We start from the raw sequence: 14,515 nt of genomic DNA, 5'->3' as shown, positions 1-14,515 counted from the left end.
AGCTCCCCAATGATAATCATAATAAAATAAATCACAATTAAGGCTATTCAATTTGAATTTTCTTACTTTAAGTGGGCAATACACAGCACCCATCTAACATGAATCTCATCTATTAAATTCCCTTTTGTCAGAACAAACTGCTCATCTGTGAATTATAGAAGAGGTTGTATGTTACTATACCGTTTGAGTCTGTCAATAACAATCTCTCCAGGAGGATTAGAAGCACAATCATGAGTCCATGTGTAACAGCCATGTCAGACGGCCTGTGCTGAGGTGTCGGTCCTGTAACGCTATTTGGCGTGCATGTGTGTGAAAGCAAACTGGTGTGCAGTGAACTGTGTCTGTGCGATTCCACTTTACATCCTTCCCAACACTAATGAAACACTGACTAATTAACCAGGCAGGTAAAAGTTTAACCATGCTCCTTGTGAATACTTCACCACACAGCACCAGCACTGAAATGGCTCACAAGAACACATGCAACACCTAATGTTGATTTCTATTGAGAAAAGTGAGTGCATGTCATCCTCACTGTCTAAGAAAATTATTTTATCTTGAAAGGAGGAGCTCCTACACATCACATGTCCTCATAATGACAGTAAGTAATTTGCTCTGATGGGGGAAAAAGTCGAGCAGAGAAAACATGTAACTGCCTGGAAGAAGTGAAACCTCTTACTAGAAGTATTTCCAGTTTAATTGTATTACATTTTTTTTAATACAACCTGGTGAAAAATTTTATGTTTGATAACATTAAACTTTGTCACAAACAGGAATGAATCACTGTCTTGTTTCACATACAGATGTTTCCTTTTTGTTAAACACCAGCTGGAAGAGACTTCAGCGCCACGTGACCCTAAACAGGCATTACAGTATAGAAAATGATTGCATGTGATGGTATTAGTGATTTACATTGAACATATATTGGAGTAATCCTGGAAAAATCCTAAATTGTCATTTAGAAGTTACAAAAAAGTTTGGAATATATCTATAATAAAGCTGTTATTATGTTGATATGCATAAACACAAGGTGTGTCTGTCAATAAAATATGCACTGTACAGTTGTTAATATATGTTTAAAGATGGTGACCTCTAGAGGGCACAGATGAGATGTCACCTCCACATGTGAAAGGCTGCCTGCTGTCCGGCAGCTGTGGGGTCACATGTACAAGTGAACCAAGGTCCACGTGCATGACTCTTTAAGATGGCATTGCTCATGTCTGCCCTCAATCAACTTAAATCCCAGATTAAAAGGACCGTGCCACTAGGGTGGAGTCACGCTGTCCATGTTTTGATTTGATTATTGATTCTGTACATGTTTCTCCGCCTGTGTTACAGATTTTCATTCTATTCATGACCATTAACTGTCCTTTTTTCTACAGACTTATTGTATCTCCTCATCATTTCTTCATTTCTAAGATGAAAAAGACTTGAATTATTAAGAAGCCATTGGCACTGTAGTTAACTTTTCTTGATACAGAATCATTTACTGTATGTGTAATGTGCAGCATGTCATATGGACACAAAGACTTTTAGCTCCATTAACATCTGTCATGTTGAACTTCGTATTTAGAACAACACTACATTTTGAGTAAAAACTGTATGAAGTTTTTGAAAGCGGCATGAAAGAACAATTATAAGTTTTTCTGGTGTAATTATAATGAGAATGTAAAAATCTAAATCATAGCCTTGGCAGAGACAGAAAAATCAAGTTCCAATTTATGTCAGTGTTTGCCTTGAATTGAATCCTTTGAAAAGCACTAGTCAACACAACATGTATAAAAACATCCAGGTGTCAACACTTTGGCGTTATGAGCATGATGGCACTTTGAACTTTTACAGAAGTGGCTTGTGATGGGAGCAACGCTGGTTTTGAATTCCCAAATCTGGGGAAGTCTGGGTGAGGAGAGTGGACAACTGCTGTCAGTGTATCCCAGCGGCTTGTGGAGCCGCACATTGGATAACCAGATTTTAGATTGACTGGATGTGACCATGAGGTAGTCAAGTGACATAAGCAGTGAGGCGCTGTCAGATACAAGCGATGGAGAAAATAATATAGGAACGATTAAATTTATCATCACTGCAACAGCTTATGAGACGTCATAATGTTTCATAATTGATTCAACTGTATATTTGGTACTTTGCAGTTGAACTGGATTGCATTTTAGTATAAAGCTTTTAGTTTGTCTATAAGGCAGATGATCCTGTGGTCTCTATGCAAGATCTAAACCACATGCTGAAAAACAAAAAAGGAAAAAAAACAAAGGAGGGTGCAGTTATATGACTCCATGTTGTAGAGCGTGGGACCATAGACACAGTTGCACAAACACTGACACTGGCCTTATTCTTATTCCTTCTTTCTATTATTTGATGAGGGTAAAAGTTCAAAGTTTAGGAGTCATATCCTCTTACATCTGCTCAGGAGCCATAAGTGCAGTGTTTGCAGATGTGGCTCAGACATATGTTTGCATTTGTTTCCTCTCAATGGGATCATTTGCATCCTCCCACCACCACAGTGTACGACTCGAGGGAAAATCCTGCAATGTGTAAAAGTAGGCTACAGGCTTTTTATTTTTATCTGGTCAGAATGATGATGAAACTGCTGGTTGTATTATCCCCCACCCCACCCCGCCCGCTGCTGCCTCCAGTTTGTAGGTTACTGAAAGATTTCACCAACCACAGATAAGAAGATTAGAGAGGAATTAATGGTATTCCTTTGTCATTATAGGAATAAATTGATATTTGGTTTTAAATCAGAGGGTGGGGACAGTGGGGAGTCGGAGGAACATGTTGTGTCAGGAGATGTAAGCAGAGGGATGGCACAGTGACAAGCAAACTCAGCCAGGGGGGATGCCTGTGCACTGGAGCTAAGCATTGGATATCTCGACTGATGTTCACCATGTTACAGGAGATGAGAGAGCAGGATAACGCACAAGTAGCTGGGTGTGTGCGTGGCGGGGCAGAATGAGTGCCGCCGGGACATGGACGTACCAGTAGAGGACAGGGACAGCTGTGGCATTCCCTGGGTAAGACACTGACGCAGTGGGAGGAACGCTTGGGTTCCTCTTGTCTTTCCAGCCCCAGCTTAACCATGAGAGTGGCCCCCCTGGCCCTCAGACTGATGTGCTTGGCCTGGTTGTGGCCTCTCACCCAGCTCAACAGCAGCCACTTCCCGAACAAGAGGAGACACAAGGATATGTATGTCGGAGAGAACACCAAACAAAAGCAAGGCGGGTGAGCCAAAGTGGGATTTCTTATATGACTTGTTGCTTTTGTTGCGATTGTGGATCTGCTTCTGTTGTTAAAAGACACCCTTTGATACCTGGCGTCTGTGTTGTGTGGCTTTGTGGGAGGATTTTTGAACCGTGTGCTGCTTTATAATGTCACCACAAATATGGTTGCGTAATTAATCATGAGGCTTTCCATTAATGTCACAGTGGATCAAGGTAAGAGCAGGTCATAGGATCATGTGAGGTGAGGGGTAATGTAGATATTACTCAGTGATTTGGTGGTGACTGTTTCTGAATGAAAAAAAGGTTACATCATCAAGAAATTGTGGTTCACATCAGTCACTTTCACATGAGATTTCTAAGAAGACATTAAGGACAATAAAAACAGAAAAAAAAAAAAAAAATTCAGATGCAATTTATGGGACAAATACAAAACATGCCCCACAATATCTGCAAACTGCAGCTGTGTTAGATCAGTGTCAATACACTGAAAGTAAAAGAACTGTCATTACCAAGGCTTTAGGATTTCATCTGTGCTAAAAGTCCAATTAACATCACTAACTCCATCGACCAGATGTCGGCTCAAGTACGTGTCTGTGCTAGAAAGAGACAGGGTTTTTACGCAAGCTGATGTTTGTTCTCTTTGGTTGTCAGACGGGTGGATCTTAAGATGAAAAAGCTGGACAGCACCAAGTCCCTGCTAATTAAATCTGAGCAGCTGCTTCGGATTGAAGACCATGACTTTGCCATGCGGCCTGGCTTTGGAGGTAAAACACACACCTCATATATCTAAAAAATCAATTTAATTTTACTCATTCATCTTTTTCTTCATGATTAATTTTATCTTGTTATTTTTAATAGCTGCGTGCCTCTGTGGCAACTCAGTAACGATAATGTAGGTTACTGTGCTGTCTTTGGTATTACGCCTACCAAAAAAAAAAAAACCCTTAGTGACCTAGATTGTCTGCGGTGTGAGACAATGACAGCAGACAGTAGTACAGATAAAATAATCTGAACTGCGAACCTAATTCTGTGAGGGGGAAAAAAAAGCCCAATGTTAGAGGATATTCAACGAACTGCTGTAAAACCTAAGCTTTGTAATAATCTAGAAACTCTTTAAATTTGAATTTCAATAACTTACACTTATCTGTTATAACATATCTGTATGATATATGTTTTTTTTTGTCATTTGAACAGTTTTTCAGAAACACAGCAAATACATATTTATTCTTTTACAAAAACCATCACATAAAACACCTGTAGTTACAACGTGAGGGTGTTGCTCAGTGACCAGTTGCCATGACTGAGTTCCTGTATGGCTGTGTCACTGTGTCAACTCTTGGGTCTTTGTTTTCCTTGCAAACAATAAATAAAGTGCTGGTGGTTGGAGTGTTTTGTAAAAATCTTTATTTCTTGTGAGCTGGTATGTGTATGGTTTTCTTTTTGCACATTTAAAAAGAACTACAAGCCCTTTTCATTCTAGGTTCAGATGCACATCAATAAACAAATGCACTGCAAAGTATAATAGTCAATGGGGCTGAAGAGCTGACTCCAAATATGTTTGACATTTACTTCCAAACGATTTGATTTGTGAGTCAGTGAACTGTCTCTGTTTGAGGGGATTCTACTGATCAGCTGTTACTGAGTCTGGCTCAGCTTAAAGAAAATGGTCGGATTGTATCCTTGCTCCTTGTTCATCTGTTTCCTCAGCACTGCATGCACAGTCTTGTATCTTTTGCATTTTGATCAAAGTTTTATGTCAGATTATTTTTCACAGCACCTGGTCTTTGTCGCTACTGGTGAGTTTCAGGCCCGTCGTAGAGCTGAAAGAGATTCAGTAACGAAGCACTGAACAGGACTTTGATTCCAGGACCCAAGCTGCCTGATATAATCCCTCCCACCTCACTACTCTATTGTTATCATAGACTGATGGTTCTGAGTGCTTACCTTCATTAGATAATGGCACAGAGAGAACAGGATGTTTATAGTACACATCATACGTTTACAGTGTTCTGCCGCTGGACGATGACATAAGGACCATTGCACTGACACAACACTGGATATTTATGTTTTAGTAAAAATATGGTAGTATTTAACTTACTTTCATCCCAGCAAACTGCTACGCCGGCACACAGTGTGACTCTGACTCTTCAGTTTCTCTGTCATATCTGAAACAGGCAACAAAGCCACATGTAGCAAGAGAGACCCTGTCTTGTTTCCTGACTCTGACCCCTTCTGTACAGAGTCTCTTCCAGTATTTGTGTGGGTTTACTCCAGGTCATGTGAACTAATATGCCCACTGACATGATGTTTGTTTTGGTGCCTGCTAGGAGAGCTTCAGACTCTTATGATATAGCCAGTTAAAGAACCTAAACAAATAATGGAATGAGTGTTTTATTCGTCTACATAGGACGTCAAAGATGTAACACAAGGGATATTATATCCATGCAGGTTGCTGTAGTGAGCCAGATATTCCCATAGGCCAGATTTCCCAAATACGATAAAATCAGCTTTGGATCTCTTGCCTGTCTGCAAAAGTCTTATTTTGAAAGGATTTGTTTGTATTTTGCCAAAGCTGTACCCTGATGTTAGCAGTCACACAAATGCTGGTAATATTATATAAATGAAATGTATATGGTTTCATAAGGCGATTCAAATGCAGATTTTGACAGCAGTGCAATTAGTTATCTTCTCATAGCATTCAGTTCATGTATTTTCTCTGAAATAGTGTTTCGTAATACTGTTTCAATACTTATAGCTCAACCAGAAAATGAAAAGCTGATTACAGGTTTAAAATGGCAAACATTTCTGAACACTTAAACCATTTTATAGTATCTTCTCTGTGCTTCCTGAGTGAGCAGCAGACCTGAAGAGATGAGCATGAGGATTACTGCTTTAAGGTGTTGTGTGTTAACCATTATCTGTCAGTTGTGTGTAACGCTCTTGATTGAGGCGATTCTGTAGCTGTACGGTATTTATTTATTTAGAGATGACATGGACACAGCTCATAGATTTACATGCATACATTTTTATGAGCCAGCATGAGTCAGGGTCATCACTCATTCAACCTTATTGTCTCCATCATCTGTAAGATGTGGTTTATGTCTTACAGCGCAGCAGTGGGATTTACGCATACATAATCTCTGGCAGATGTGCAGACGGACGGTTCATGGAGGATGTGATCCAACTGTTGCTTAAAACTGATCCACCACAACGTTTGACCTTTTGCAGGTTCAGCTATTCCGGTTGGGATTGACGTCCAGGTGGAGAGCATTGACAGCATATCTGAAGTAAACATGGTATGTGTCTTTAGTTTTTCTGCAGTCAGCAAATATACAGTGTCTCCTTTTCTCTGTTGGGCTTGAGCGACAGTGTTTTTTTTTTCCCAGGACTTCACCATGACTTTGTACCTGAGGCATTACTGGCAGGATGATCGCCTGGCCTTCCCCTCCAGCAACAACAAGAGTCGTACTTTTGATGCACGACTTGTGAAGAAAATTTGGGTTCCTGATGTGTTCTTTGTCCACTCTAAACGCTCTTTTATCCATGATACAACCATGGAGAACATCATGCTGAGGGTTTATCCTGACGGCAACATCCTCTACAGTGTCAGGTAAGTTACTGATAAAGCGATTACTATCAAACTAGGAATGATTGAAGTGAGACCATATAGCTTCGGATGAACAGCTGCCAGTGTTTCCACAATTACAAAGTGTGTCTCCATCAAATTAATTCAGCTGTATATCATTCTACTTTCAAAGGTTACATAGTTTTGTTATAACCTTACATGTGTTTATAAATCTAATTCAATGAGTCATAATTTGAATATTATTGGAAATTAAAACCCTTTGAAAAGGACGTCACTTAAGATATAAAACTTTCCACTGGACGCTCACAGCAGGGTTAAGTGAGCAGAGCCTGAATGGAATATGAGAAAGCTTATATGAGCTCATATGAGAATATGAGATATAAGCTTTCAGACTACATCCATCATATCCATTTCAGCCACAGATGTCGACAATATGACGTCATTCCTAGCAGCTTGCTGTGGCCACAGACAGTGTCACATGCAGGAGCAATTACTGAATGATTTGATCAGTTCACCATCAACATCTCAACTGTTACACATCAGTCCAGTTTTGTTCTATACCCCATTTGACATCATACTAGTTGATGACTGAGGTTAACCTACACAGCTACACTCTGAAAGTCACCAATCAATGCAAGTATAACGTTTTCTGTGAACACAGTTGCTGATGCTTGATTCATGTGGGTGTTCCTTTAACTGTGAGCTGTGTTTCAGGATCACTGTGACTGCACTTTGCTCAATGGACTTCAGTAGTTTCCCTCTGGATACACAGAATTGCTCTCTGGAGCTGGAGAGCTGTAAGTATCAAACTACAAATGGGACATTGCTGCTTGCGAATGCCTGATAGGATACCCAATGTAGAGAAATACTGTTAGTTGCTGCGTCAAAAGTGTACAAAAATCTACTTTAAATCATTTGCTTGCTTGATGTTTTCCTGGTAAACATGTTACACAACCTTTAATACACTGCTTTGTAATTTAAAGGCGTTGGCTAAAGATAGCTTTTAGCCTATAAAATATTTAATCAGTATCAGTGTTGCTGGTTATATTTGAGCAATATACTGATACATTGCACTGCATATTGCAGTTAACTTCATAAACGTACAGTAACCATCACCACTATTTGCATAGCATAAATAAGTCATAATCCTCAATCAGGTCAATGTCAGCCCATTATACATGTCTGTTTTTCTTGATGTAGGATTTACCAGGGATTATTGTTTCATTCTGCTCCGGTCCGAACTTGAAATTGTTCATAACTAAGCAATAGTCAGGATTACTTTCAGTGTAGAGTTTTGGGGTTCTTCTGTCTTTCTGGTGTGCTTCTTTCTCTTCATCTCTCTTTCTCTATCTCACATTATTGAACAGTTAAAGCATGGATCCTGGTTTCAGAGGAGAGTTGGGGTCCCATTTCTGTGCACTCTCTCCTCTCCTCTGAGAAACATATCCATGATTCTTCTAAGAGAGGCAACATGTGAAGGTGTCCTACCCCCTTCCCCCTCCTTCTCTCCTCTCTTGAAGATGCTTACAATGAGAACGACCTCATGCTCTACTGGAAGAACGGGAACGATTCATTAAGGACTGACGAGATCGTGCTCTCTCAGTTTTTTATTGAAGACTTCCAGCCTTCCTTTGGGCTTGCCTTCTACAGCAGTACTGGTATGTCCGGTTGGAGCTGTGGGGCCCTCTGAGTTGTTCCCGCTTTGGGGACAACCAGAGAGCCCCTGTTTTTATCAAATCAGTTATGGCACAAAACAGCTGTTTTTCTTAAAAGGAAATATTTTAGATGTTTATACCTCTATAGAGAACCATATATTCTTCTCCTTCACATCTGCTAGTAACTAGAGCTAACAGTGAGACCAGTATGATTATGAATAGTTTATTGTAGTTTAAGATTCATAATGTGGGCCCCTTTTCAGAGCTCTTCCACCTCAATGAATCAGCTCTGACTGAGATGATCTATACCAGAGTTTCAGTAACATTGTTGGTCTAAACATCATGAACTTTTACTGAGAAGAAATAGTTTTACACTTTGGGAAATGCACTTATTTACTTTCTTGCTGAGATTTAACTCTCTGACCAATATGAAGCTAAAGCCAAAAGCCAATTAGCTTAGCTTAGCACAAAGAACAGAAGCCAGGGGAAACAGCTAGCCTGGCTCTGTCTGAAGGTGACAAAGTCTGACACCTCTGAAACGTCCTAATCAACATGTTATTTTGCTGCCTTTGGACAGAATCAGGCTAGCTGTTTTCCCCTTGTTCCCACTATTCGTGCAAAGCTTAGTGTGTAGCATCAATGCTATGCTTGGTTAAACAAAAAAATTCCCCCTTTTACATTACCATTTTTCATTATTACACTTCGGTTTTTCTCGTGGATTAAAAAAATGATAAATAACACATTCATTAGTGACCTTTAGAAGTTCTGGTAGGGGGATTTTGTTACCTTCTGACAGAGCTAGGCTAGCTGTTTCCCCTTGTTTCCAGTCTTTATGCTATGCTATGCTATGCTATGCTATGCTATGCTATGCTATGCTATGCGGTGCTATGCGGCCTGTTTCATATTAAAAGAACTGACATAACAGTGGTAACAATCTTCTCATGTAACTTTTGGCAAGAAAGTAAATAAGCACAGTTACCAAACTGTTAAAACTATTCCTCTTAATACTTAAATACTTTCACAGAATACTGAAGCACTGATTCACTAAGATGTGGTGACAGATGGTGAGGAGAACAAGATGTGTGTGTGTGTGTGTGTGTCTGTGTAAAAAAATTATTAACAGTCAAACAAGGACAGATTGCATGTCTGTGTCTACTATGTTGTACAAATCCCTACTTAATTATATTTCAGTGTATTCTTTAAATCCTATTCTTTGTGAATACTGTAAAATATTGAAATATCATCTCTATGGGAGACAGTTAAATAGATGCCATTACTAAATACAATTCAAAGACTTTTAGCTTTTTGAGATTGATTTTAAAAATCATCATGTGCCTTTAGATATACAGTACTAAAATATAATGTAATACTGCTTCTGATTTAAGCACATCAGAGTTGTACGACTGACTGCTAAGCCCACTTCTTCTATGGTCACAATTTCAGTGCGAGTAAGACAGATAAAATGGGCCTTGGAGATTTTCTTCTTCTACCTTCGACCTATCTGCTCTAAGAGGCTGTTATATAACGTCAGCTCTAGACAGATCTGCTCCAGAAAATAATTACTTTCAAGTCAGAGCTCTAGGTTCTTCTTGTAGGCCCATCTTGTAGTTTCATAGACTTGCATCCGTCACAATCTTGTGCAGGTGTTTCTTTTTTCTTTGCAACATTTCTCAGAGTGATTGCCTTTTTTTTCCCTTGCCACTCACTTTTATTATGCCCCACTCCCTACGTCCACTTTCTGTCTATTTATTTCTTTTTCAGGTTGGTACAATCGGCTCTACATAAACTTCATTCTCAGGAGGCATATCTTCTTCTTCATGCTACAGACGTACTTTCCCACCATGCTGATGGTGATGCTTTCCTGGGTGTCTTTCTGGATAGACAGGAGGGCCGTACCTGCTCGTGTTTCTCTGGGTACTGAGACTGTGTGCCAACACGGCCGTTAACATGTTGAACAAACAGCATCTTACAAAAAGCAAATATTTCATATTATACACAATTTAAAGTGACAGATTATTTTCAAACATGAATTGGCATCAAAATGTCACCACTGATACTGATTGATACCACTCTCATGTCTGTACGCTAAATATGAAGAAGAAAACAGCAGCTGCTTAGTTTAGCTTAGCACAAAGACTGAAAACAGGGGGAAACAGCTAGGCCTCTGTCCAAATTACACTTATGTCTCTGATCTGCTGACAATCACAAGAGTAGTATACAGCATAATCCATCCAAACAATGGATGATATTTGTGAGGGAACATTTTTAATACTGATGATGTTGTGCTTTCAGGCATCACCACGGTTCTGACAATGTCCACCATCATCACTGGTGTCTCAGCCTCTATGCCACAGGTGTCTTACGTCAAAGCTGTAGACATATACTTGTGGGCAAGCTTCTTGTTTGTCTTCCTGTCTGTCATCGAGTACGCTGCGGTCAACTATTTCACCACGGTGGAGGAGATGAAGAAGGTCAAAGGGGCAAAGGTCATTCATATTCTGTTTTTTTTCTGGCGTCTAATGTCTTCTCAAATCCCATGTGACTTGTTTGACCCATAGTAAATAATTTCCTACCATCTGGAGCTCAAAGCCTTACTCTACTCTCCTCCCTCTGTCGCTGCAGATGCCCACCTTCAACGCCACCCAGGCTATGGTCTTTGATGGCTGTTTCCATGACAATGAAATTGACCTGACTTCTTTCCCAGAGGTCTCCAGCACCCCGAATACAGAGAGGAACACCCAGTCACGAAACTCTACTGTCTCTGCACCGACAGAAGGCACCAGGCTACGCCGCAAGAACCCTTTAAAACAAAACCTGAGCTTCATAATGAGCAACAGTTACATGATCGACTCCTACTCCAGAGTCATATTTCCCCTGGCTTACCTGCTCTTTAACATCATTTACTGGAGTATGTATGCATAGTACATTAACTATGCAGCAGAATAAACACTATTCTTTTCTTACTATTTTCACAACTAAACAGTGTAACACACAGGCTGCAACAAACTAACTTACAATACTCTGTTCGGGAAGTTAGCTCTATGTCTGCTGTTGAGCATAGATATCTTGGATGATGTCTTCTTTTTTTTTTGAAGAAGTGATCAGTTGTAACTTGTAAAAAAAATCCAAAATCAGCTACTGCATTGAATGGATTGTTATTTTTGCAGATGTTTATGTGTGTTTTTTTGGCATGCCTGTTTTATAAGAGAAAAAGTTTTAATCCAACAAATATATTTACATTTTTAGAATTTTATTTTCTTGTGTGATTTAACACAAAACATTTAATTGTATAATCAGTGTGTACAATGAAAAATAAATGTATGCTCTTAAAGGTGTGTGTCAAGCTAACCATTTTCTGATAAAGCTTTACTTTTTATTTAACATAATAACATCAGTGCAATGTAAATGTAACAGATTTCACTGCAAGGCTGATTGTCATCTGCATGCCATTCCAGCAGGTTGATGTTACACATAAAAAAAACAAACATACAAAAAGAATCCAGACAAGGAAGTCCTAAACCTGCAGTTATTGATCCTTTTTGCCACTTGGGGGCGGCAGAAGATATTCTAAAAACAACACATGTACAGCTTTATCACCATTTACTGAAAGTTGATATGGCAATCTTAGGGTAGACACACATCTGACAGATGTAGAGAGACATTAGTATTTATATGGAGTTGTATTCATGGCCATCTGGCAAATGCCCAATATTTACTCCTTTGGTTGTGTGTTTAGTTGCTATCAACTCCCGAGGGAGATGTTTGGCTCTGTAGCTCCTAAAAGCTATATTAGCTACTTGCTAAGTATGTCTGCTGTTCGGTGCAGAGCAGGTAGCAAAGCAAACGGTCGTTTGTTTGAGCTTTTACACAAAAAAAAAAACTTCCGCTGCAGCTGAGAGTGGGCCAAAACAGTAAAGTTACAGGTGGAAAACCAAAACAATGAGCTTAAAGATGCTAAAAATTAACGTCTCCTTGCACATACAAATAGTCATGTGTTTCAATGTTACTATAAATATAATGCTGCTTTAAGGACTTTATGTCAATGGTGGTCCAAAGTTGAAAGTTTTTAAGTTGATTACAGACCTTGGAAACAGTAGTTGAGAAAAGATTTTACATCTAAAGAGTCATGACAATCATGTAATATGTATACATTAGGGGTGTGTGACAATAATATTTTAATATTTTTGGTATTGCTTATTCTATAATTGCCTCAGTTGGAGTGCATCAACTATATTTTAAATTCCCTTCAAATTTCTTGCATGGTATTAAAGATTTATAAATAGTGGACAATATACTAAAAAGTATATTATCATATTTATAAATCTTGTCCTTGTCCTCACAATTACCCGCAATACTATAGTACAAAAACAGACCACAATTTAGACTCATTTATGTAAAATAGTCAAATAAAGGGGATTACATGCCTTTAAGTCAGTTATATTCAGTTACGTAACATTTTTCTGTGGCACATGAAGCCAGCAGAATGTCAGATTCATCAGAGGTGATTGACTGATAATGCGATGAATGCTGGCAGTGGAATAGTGATGACACATGAACAGAGCCCTGTCCACATGGCTCAGTGGCGAGTCATTGTCTCTAATCAATACAGAAAATTTCAAGGTGCATTTTGAAGGAATAGTTTCATATTTGGCAAAATAGCATATTTGCTTTATTTGTCAAGAGTTAGATGAGAAAATTGATGACACATTTATGTCTGAATGCAACATATTTAACTATAGCCTCGCAACGTTTAGCTTAGCTTAGCTTAGTGTGAAGACTGGAAACATGGGAAATAGCTAGCCAGCCCAGTGTTAACTAATCAGTGTGTCAAATCTTGTTTGTTTAAGCCATACAAAAATAGAGTTAACACGCTAAGTGCTGGTTTTACCAGGACTTACATGTTAAAACTGTGGAGTCTTTCCCAAACTGCACAAAGACAGACAACTACAGACAACTTAAATCATATTTGCACAACTAACAATGTCTGCAGACACCTGGATCATTTTTACATCTAAACAACTAACAATGTATAGGATGTATCTGAACAAACTGATCTGTTCTAACTACCAGGGGAAGCTGTTGTAACAGATGAACAAAGATGGACAAAGATCAGCAGCAGGCTTTAAACAGATAAAGACATGTCAGCCTTTCACATGTCATTTCAAACAGAACAGAGAATGCACTTCAAAGTCGCTTGATCTTCAAAGAAACTATTTGGATCTGCTCTGCCATCACCGTCGTGTCCCAACCCTCTGCCGGAATGAATAGTAGGAAAGAGAGTCTGGCTTTGTAGGTATTTTTTATCCTCGGGACTCCCTCTGGTGTACAGATACAGAACTACACCTTTCAGTATTCTGTTTCCAACTTTATCTTATTTACAGGAAACTCAAATCATCAAATGCATTTGGTGCCATTATACAATAAGGTATATCTCATAAAGTCTACGAATTGTCTCAAATTCCTGCATGGATAAAAACACTGTAATGGATAAAACTCTGGATCCCTTTCACCATAGGTCGTTCTGTCTTTCAATCCAGCTCTTTACTGTTTGTGTCTGACTTCTGACTGTTGATTTTCTATTTTTGATGCAAATCTATTTTGTATTCATCCTAAAACAGGTTGGACTTTGTTGTTTTATTATAACATTTTTTGATAGCTCTTAGCCAGTTAAACAACTTCATTCTTCTGTCACCCAGGTGATTGTGTGTTCATAGACCTGAAAACCAGGTGCATAACATGCCAGAGATACTGTATAATGCTACTAGTGCGTGACTTCTTCTGACGCAATAGTAAATGTCACAATGTCATGAAGCTTTCTTTGTTGTTTTTTTTTTTAACTCTGTATTTCACCCTGGAAACTCTTGTCTACTGTCATGTCTATCAGTGAGAACATTCACAGGGTTAGGACACACCCTGAGGCATACCTTTTCTGCCAAACACAAATAGAAAAAGATCAATCTCCTCCCTCTAAAATCCTACTCCACAGGGAAATTAGTAGTGCAAACTCACATTTTATGATGACAGTAGAGCACAGTAAGCCTTTT

The 14,515-nt window shown here is 39.0% G+C and overlaps 1 protein-coding gene across 2 annotated transcripts; it reads left to right on the top strand.

Annotated features, from left to right (window-relative positions):
* Positions 1-2,678: 2,678 nt before the first annotated feature.
* gabrr3a (gamma-aminobutyric acid type A receptor subunit rho3a) lies at positions 2,679-11,802 on the top strand. Of its 2 annotated transcripts, XM_023421595.2 has the most exons (9): positions 2,680-3,231; positions 3,882-3,994; positions 6,459-6,526; positions 6,617-6,840; positions 7,531-7,613; positions 8,337-8,474; positions 10,233-10,385; positions 10,764-10,957; positions 11,094-11,802. In XM_023421595.2, the coding sequence occupies exons 1-9, from the start codon at positions 3,089-3,091 to the stop codon at positions 11,391-11,393; spliced, it is 1,416 nt and encodes a 471-aa protein (XP_023277363.1). In that variant the 5' UTR covers positions 2,680-3,088; the 3' UTR covers positions 11,394-11,802. The 2 variants fall into 2 exon arrangements, with proteins under 2 accessions (XP_023277365.1, XP_023277363.1); XM_023421597.2 differs by lacking the exon at positions 8,337-8,474 and having other exon boundaries at positions 2,679-3,231.
* Positions 11,803-14,515: the final 2,713 nt, after the last annotated feature.

Source organism: Seriola lalandi, unplaced genomic scaffold, assembly GCF_002814215.2.
Source record: "Seriola lalandi dorsalis isolate HSWRI2012SDOR001 ecotype SW California unplaced genomic scaffold, Sedor1 jcf7180002054672, whole genome shotgun sequence".
Classification (NCBI taxonomy): domain Eukaryota; kingdom Metazoa; phylum Chordata; class Actinopteri; order Carangiformes; family Carangidae; genus Seriola; species Seriola lalandi.
The sequence above is the reverse complement of the archived record's forward strand: the minus strand, read 5'-3'. Positions and strand labels throughout refer to the sequence as shown.

Excerpts from the sequence above, each read along its gene's own strand:
- gabrr3a (XM_023421595.2), top strand. The coding sequence starts at position 3,089 with ATGAGAGTGGCCCCCCTGGCCCTCAGACTGATGTGCTTGGCCTGGTTG. Across the intron at positions 3,995-6,458 it reads CATGCGGCCTGGCTTTGGAG|GTTCAGCTATTCCGGTTGGG; the intron begins GTAAAACACACA and ends GACCTTTTGCAG. Across the intron at positions 6,527-6,616 it reads GCATATCTGAAGTAAACATG|GACTTCACCATGACTTTGTA; the intron begins GTATGTGTCTTT and ends TTTTTTTCCCAG.